The 7,500-nt window shown below is 41.7% G+C and overlaps 1 protein-coding gene across 1 annotated transcript in view; it reads left to right on the top strand.

The window, feature by feature from the left end:
* Positions 1-7,500, top strand: part of tbc1d32 (TBC1 domain family, member 32) — a 103,387-nt gene that overhangs the window by 9,834 nt on the left and 86,053 nt on the right. Inside the window, exons 11-13 of the mRNA XM_053337413.1 lie at positions 105-204; positions 2,215-2,352; positions 6,562-6,657. Coding sequence (XP_053193388.1) covers positions 105-204; positions 2,215-2,352; positions 6,562-6,657 — 334 coding nt within the window. The remainder of the gene's footprint in view (positions 1-104; positions 205-2,214; positions 2,353-6,561; positions 6,658-7,500) is intronic.

Genomic DNA, 7,500 nt, shown 5'->3' with positions numbered 1-7,500 from the left:
CTGAGGACAACAGGAGGGTTAAAGAAGTTTTAAAAAGGTCTTAAAAGTCATTACGTTTGTACTACATGCAGATCACCTGATTGTAATATAATATATGATTGCAGGTTGTAGCAGCTGTGCAGCAGTGTGTCCATTACAGTGAATCCTGTGAGCGATTCACAGACGAGTCAGCTGATCTGCAGCCGGCCGAGCGTCTGATCACAGGTCAGTTATACAACCTTCACTCTGCAACATCTGCAAACATCTGCAAACATCTGCATCAAACATCTGCAGCAGCACTGAGTTCATGTGTCCAAAGCAAAGCTGAACTAGTGAGGAAAAGCTCAGTGAGAGAGTGAAGCTTCATTCAGAGTCTGTTGAAGCTGCTGACGTTAAAAACAGACGAAACAGCAGCAGAAAGAAAAACATGAAGAAAGAAAACAAAAGATAAAACAGAGAGTTGAGAGTTCAGGAGAGAAAATAAAGATTAAAGGTTGAAAAATCAGCACTAAGGGAAGAGAAGATGAGAAGACGTGAAGATAAAGCAGAATAAAAACATATTGAAGATATTTAATTACCAAAGAAACGTTTTGAAGCCTCTAGAATAAAAATGTGACGAAAACAATTTGGGATAAAATGTGATGGGAAAATTATTTTTGGGTTTTGATTGATTGTCATTTAGTTGGTTTCATAGAGAACAGAAAAGGCAGATTTCACTTGTTGATGTGATATTTAACTTCCACAGCTGGTGGTAATGCAGAAAGACGAACATTAACACCATCTGAATAACGCATTTTTAATTTAACATGTTTAAAAATCCACTTTGCAAATGTTTAATGGCGAAATTCATGAAACAGGTTTGTCAGATTTACTGCAGGAAACATAAAATAACATACCAACATATTATTTACCTTTAAACCTGATTAGATTTAATAAGACATTCAAACAGCTTCAGACGGAAGAAGAAGATTCAGTGTGAGCTTGAGATTCAGTGAAATGCTGCTGATCTCTGACTGAACTGTACACCTCTAACATTTCCAGGTTAGGACTGCAGAGAGGCGATACTGTACTATAACTGATGCGTAGTGTCTAACTGTGTAACTGTAATAGCAGAGAGCAGATGTGTGTTATCTGCTGTGAGCCGACTGACTCCTGCAGACACAACCTGACCTCCACTCTGATGAGCAGAGATACGCTGACTTCCTCCTCTCCGATACGCTGCTCATAAAAAAAGAAGAAGAAGAAGAGGAGGAAGGTTTTTAAGGCTCCTCGAGGTCGCTGTTTACTTTAACCGCTCAGTCTCAGTTTGATACAGAATATTTATTATGAGATATCTGAACATCACAACCTCATAACCATCATCATCACGATTTAATGAATTATACTTCATTTATTTATTTCCTTATTTGTCAGTTACAATCAAGTGAATTTGTAGGAAACTGCAAACTGATTTACTACAACTGCTATAACTGCAACATAGACCATAGACAATACTTATTGCCCCCCGGCTTGGTGCCTGTATGTTGAAGTTTACCCCGGTAGACGAGAGGGTAGCCTCCCTCCGCCTTCGGGTGGGGGGGACGGATCCTGACTGTTGTTTGTGCCTATGGTCCAAACAGCAGCTCAGAGTATCCAGCCTTCTTGGACTCCTTGGAGGGGGTGCTGGAAAACACTCCCCCTGGGGATTCCCTCGTTCTGCTGGGGGACTTCAACGCCCATGTTGGCAGCGACAGTGAGACCTGGAGGGGTGTGATTGGGAGGAACGGCCCCCCCGATCTGAACCCGAGCGGTGTTCTGTTATTGGACTTCTGTGCTCGCCACAGATTGTCCAAAACGAACACCATGTTCAAGCATAGGGGGGGGGGGGGGGGGGGGTCCACATGTGAACTTGGCACCAGGACACCCTTGGCCGCAGTTCCATGATTGACTTTGTAGTCGTGTCGTCGGACTTGCGGCCGCATGTCTTGGACACTCGAGTGAAGAGAGGGGCGGAGCTGTCAACTGATGAAGATGACCCAAATGCATTGTGAGCTTCGACCATGTACCGGGGGAGGCGGGGGACATCGAGTCCGAGTGGGCCATGTTCTGTGCCTCCATTGTTAAGGCGGCCAACCGGAGCTGTGGCCTCCCTTCAGATTTATGTTTTACTTTCCTCTCAGTAAACTGCATCACACAAATTTGGACCAGATATACACATGATGATAATGTTGAATATTTGCTGTGTGAATGTTTCAGGCTCGGTTCAGAGGAGCGTTTACACCAGGAAGGAACTGGAATACGCCTTCTTCGTCCACTCGCTGTGCGTTTTGGGGAAACTCCTCATTTACACCAACGGGAGGAAACTGTTTCCCATCAAAGTGAAGAATCGCAAAGGTGAAACTTTACTATTCATTTCTCATCTGTCATAGAGTATGTGCTGTGTTTTAATTCCCCAACATTATGTTCATTGAAAGTTTTATATCATATTTATATCGGAGACACGATGACAGAAAACACACATTACACATTATCTCCACCTGTGTTAATATTTTAGGTTTTACTAACAGCATCGACTTTGTCACTAATAATCTCCCATATGTGGGTTTCTCTGGTAATATTAGTTTATATTAAGACACAAAACCCTAATTTAAATACTGCTGTTGTCCTCGAGTCAAGGAAGGAAGGGAGGATGAAGGAAGGAAAGGAGGTAGGAAGGGAGGAAGAAGGAAAGAAAGAGAGAAGGAAGGAAGGGAGGAAGGAAGAAAGGGGTAAGGAGGAAGGAAAGAAAGAGAGAAGGAGGGAGGGAGGAAGGACAGGCGGAAGGAAGGAAGGGAGGAAAGAGAGAAGGAGGGAGGGAGGAAGGAAGGAAGGAAAGAAGGAAAGAAGAAAGAAGGAAGGAAGAAAGGGGGATAGAGGAAGGAAGGAAGAAAGGAAGGACAGAAGGAAGGAAGGAAAGAAGGGAGGGAGGAAAGAAGGAACAGTCAAAACAGACGACAGGAAGTTAAATAGTTGATCAGCTGCAAAACACACAATTACTAAACACACACATCTATCACACTGTGCTGCTGTTTAGGACCCTTTATTTGAGATCTTAGTGAATCAGACGCTCTGTGACTGTAGAGTTTAAACCCTGAATGATCTGTTTGGTATTTTGCTGACAGCTGCAGGATTCAGCCGTGAAGCAGACGGATTATTTCTTACTTTAGAGCTTCGACAGTAAAATAATCCCTCTGATCTTTACAGCGTGTAAAGAGTGTGACATGTGTGACAGTCACAGATAGAAACACTCCCTGGCTGAGAGGTGAAGGTGTTTCCCCCGCTCCTTCCCCGCTCCTTCCTTTACTGTCTCATCATAAAGTTACGTAACGGCGTTAATGATACGCAGACGATCATTAAAACAGAGTCACAGTCTGATGATCCTGATCTCACATGAACCTTAATTCTCCCTGAGTCACACTGACGATGCAGCCATGGGTTGTAATGTTGGTAGGTGAGAAGTAACAGTCTGGGCAGGGTGGGTACAGTCTGTCCGCTCCTTAAGGTGGACATCAACCACTCCTTAAGGTGGACGGGCAGCGTGGGTGCTCCTTAAGGTGGACATCAACCACTCCTTAAGGTGGAAGGGCAGCGTGGGTGCTCCTTAAGGTGGACAGGCAGGGTGGGTGCTCCTTAAGGTGGACGCCAACATGAGTCACAGGAGTCGTATGATTGTGTCACAAAACGGGGATGATGATGATGACTGTTAATTATCGTCAACGTCATCAGTATTAGTTTAGACTTTGGATTAAAACCCGGACTGATAATTATTTGTATTGTTATTAATTAAATCTGTGGATTATTTTTCTGATCTGATGAATTATTGAGTTTAAAAAAAGTCAGAAAAACACAATTTTCTAGAGTCTAAAGAGTCAAAAACCTGAATCCATCCATTAAGAAAGATAGAAAAAATTTTTTGGGCTGTCCCTCTGTGGCTCCATTTTGATGATTCTCTTTATTGGAAGGATTTACACAGGTAACAACATACCAGTACAACATGACAGAAGACATCCAACCCAACATTTTCCCCCATTTTTTCCCTCCCACAATCCCAACCCACTCAAAAATGAACAATTCTAAGTCCGATGACTTGTAAACATTTCAGAGTACGTACAGGTGCATGAGTAAGGGAGATACAGTAGACAAGCAAATGAAATTAAAAAACAAATAAACAAACAAACAAAAAACAACAAGAACAAAAAGACAAACCATAATAATAAATAAAATAAATAAAATTCAAATAAGTAGGGGGGGCTCAGTCATCACAATCAGGCAGAGATGTTAAAGATTCAATATAATTTAAGAGAGGTTTCCAAGTTTTATCAAAATGGCCTAAGGAACCTCTGAGGGAAAATCTAAGCTTTTCAAGTTTTGTGGCTCCATTTTGGAGAGAGATTCTTGGGGTCCTTGAGACTGTTTTTAAAAGGAAATTGTTTTTCAACTTCAAAGTCATGTATCTGTGTGATCTGGATGGACTTGATTATACGAGGCGGGACAAATACCTCTTGAACGTGTTGTTGGTGAGGTGTAAAAAGGGTCTGACCAGAAAATGGCTTAAGAAAGACAAACCAGCAACAAACGAGTGGATGGATATGATTTATGATATATATGTGATGGAGAGAATTAAATTCAAGCTAAGGAACCAAACTGATGTTTTTGAAGATAACTGGTCAAAATGGCTCACCTATGTGTCGACTATAAGACCGGATTTCATATAGATAGTAACTATGCTGTCAAACATTTTATAAGAAATGCTCTTTCTTTTCAAGCAGCAGTTTTATATATTTTTGTGTACAATGTGCCGACGTTGATTCTGCTGTTTTTGCTTGCTGATCAAGTCCACCCCCCCCCCCCCCCCGTCATGTTGTTATGTTACGTTACGAAAATAAATAAAAAGTAAATAAAAAAAATAAAAAATGAAAGATAAAAAAACAAAAATCATTTCACATTTAAGAAAACACAATTGGTAAATGTAATGTAGTTTTATTTAATAAATGACCTAAATGATTATTCAGCATTGCTATTTAATTAGTTTCATGGTGATTATTCAAAGGTTTTAATATTAATATGGTTGTAAATGTTAATGATGTATATTATAGGACATAAAGCCCCTTGAGACTGTGATAAATGTAATTACATATATATATAAGGGTCAGTGATAAATAAGTGTTGGTAAGATGATGAATTAATAAATCAGTTAAACTAGTTTTAAAAGCAGCATCAGGTTTGTTAAAATGTACATTTAGTATTTTTGTTGGTTTTATAGATAAATTCAGACCGAACTCCGCAGCAAGACATCATGGAGGTTACGCCCAGTTCAATATAATCAATATATTAAAAAAAGATCAATAAGAGAGTCAAGGAAGGAAGGAAGGGTGGAAGAGGAAGGAAGGAAGGGAGGAAGGACATAAGGAAGGAAGGAAGGAAGGAAGGACGACACGAAGGTTATAGATAAATTCAGACTGAACTCCGCAGCAAGACATCATGGAGGTTACGCCCAGTTCAATATAATCAATATATTAAAAAAAGTTCAGTAAGAGAGATTTGAAATGACATTTGCTCCATTTTATACCAAAAGTAAGACTGAATGCTCCTGAAAATGTCAAATGGTGTAACCACAAAAGAATGATGAATATTAAATAATGTTAATATTTAGAACAATAGTATTCCATTATCTTTATTTAATATAAAAGTTATAATGTAAGATCATGCCAAACTAGTTGATATGGTGTTAGGTAGGAAGGAAGGAAGGAAGGAAGGAAGGAAGGAAGGAAGGAAGGATGTAAGAGCATGCCAAACTAGTTGATATGGTGTTAGGTAGGAAGGAAGGAAGGAAGGAAGGAAGGAAGGATGTAAGAGCATGCCAAACTAGTTGATATGGTGTTAGGTAGGAAGGAAGGAAGGAAGGAAGGAAGGAAGGAAGGAAGGAAGGAAGGATGTAAGATCATGCCACACTAGTTGATATGGTGTTAGGTAGGAAGGAAGGAAGGAAGGAAGGAAGGAAGGAAGGAAGGAAGGATGTAAGAGCATGCCAAACTAGTTGATATGGTGTTAGGTAGGAAGGAAGGAAGGAAGGAAGGAAGGAAGGATGTAAGAGCATGCCAAACTAGTTGATATGGTGTTAGGTAGGAAGGAAGGAAGGAAGGAAGGAAGGAAGGAAGGAAGGAAGGATGTAAGATCATGCCACACTAGTTGATATGGTGTTAGGTAGGAAGGAAGGAAGGAAGGAAGGAAGGAAGGAAGGAAGGAAGGATGTACGATCATGCCAAACTAGTTGATATGGTGTTAGGTAGGAAGGAAGGAAGGAAGGAAGGAAGGAAGGAAGGAAGGATGTACGATCATGCCAAACTAGTTGATATGGTGTTAGGTAGGTAGGAAGGAAGGAAGGAAGGAAGGAAGGAAGGAAGGAAGGAAGGATGTACGATCATGCCAAACTAGTTGATATGGTGTTTTATTGTGTGTGTGTGTGTGTGTGTGTGTGTGTGTGTGTGTGTGTGTGCGTGTGTGTGTGTGCGTGTCTGTGTGTGTGTGTGTGTGTGCGTGTGTGTGTGTGTCTGTGTGTTTCAGATCCGGTGAGCCTCACAGATCTGGTCGTCATCCTCATTAACATCATGTACCAACACCCTAAACCCCCGCACCACCACGCCCCGACGTCACACACAGGTGGGTATCACACACACACACACACACACACACACACACACACACACACCCACAGACAAACTGCACCCTCAGCGAGTTTCAACTTCCTGCTAGGCGATCGCCACGGCAACACCCAACGAGGAAACACCTTGATGAACCTAGTCCTGGGTCGTATTATTGCATCATTTAATTCTCCTGAATCACACACAGACACACACACACACACACAGACACACACAGACACACACACACACACACACACACACACACACACACACACACACACACACACACACACACACCTTATCATTTATATTAATATTTTACCTGCAGTGGGTTTAACTTGGGAGTGTATTTGGAACATCATCGTGACACTGCAGAAATCTTTTTAAAGGACTGATTCATATTTTTATTGAGCCTCATATTTAAATTTAGTCTCTGAGCACATTTCACCTCTTTTAGCTTCACTCCACTGGCTGCTCGTCTATGTTAGGATTCATTTTAAAGCCTTGAATGACCTCCCCCCACCTTACCTGTCTCACCTGCTGCACCTCTACACTCCTAGCCGATCTCTCAGGTCAGCTGAAGTCATGAGTTTCCAAAAACATTAAACACAGTTAGAATCAAAGTTTCTCTGGACTCAGACTGTCTAACACAGGGGGGTCAAACATGCGGCCCACGGGCCAGAACCGGTCTGCCCAGGGGTCCAATTCGGCCCACTTTCCTTCCTGTGTTCTTTTCCTTCCTTCCTTTCTTCCTTCCTTTCTTCCTTCTGTCCTTCCTTCCTTCCTTCCTCCTCTGCAATGTGACTATCGCGCCAACGTACATCGCCATGACGATGCTCAAACGATATATCGTGCAGCC

The sequence above is a fragment of the Scomber japonicus genome, chromosome 17 (assembly GCF_027409825.1).
Source record: "Scomber japonicus isolate fScoJap1 chromosome 17, fScoJap1.pri, whole genome shotgun sequence".
In the NCBI taxonomy this organism is placed as follows: Eukaryota; Metazoa; Chordata; class Actinopteri; order Scombriformes; family Scombridae; genus Scomber; species Scomber japonicus.
The sequence above is the reverse complement of the archived record's forward strand: the minus strand, read 5'-3'. Positions and strand labels throughout refer to the sequence as shown.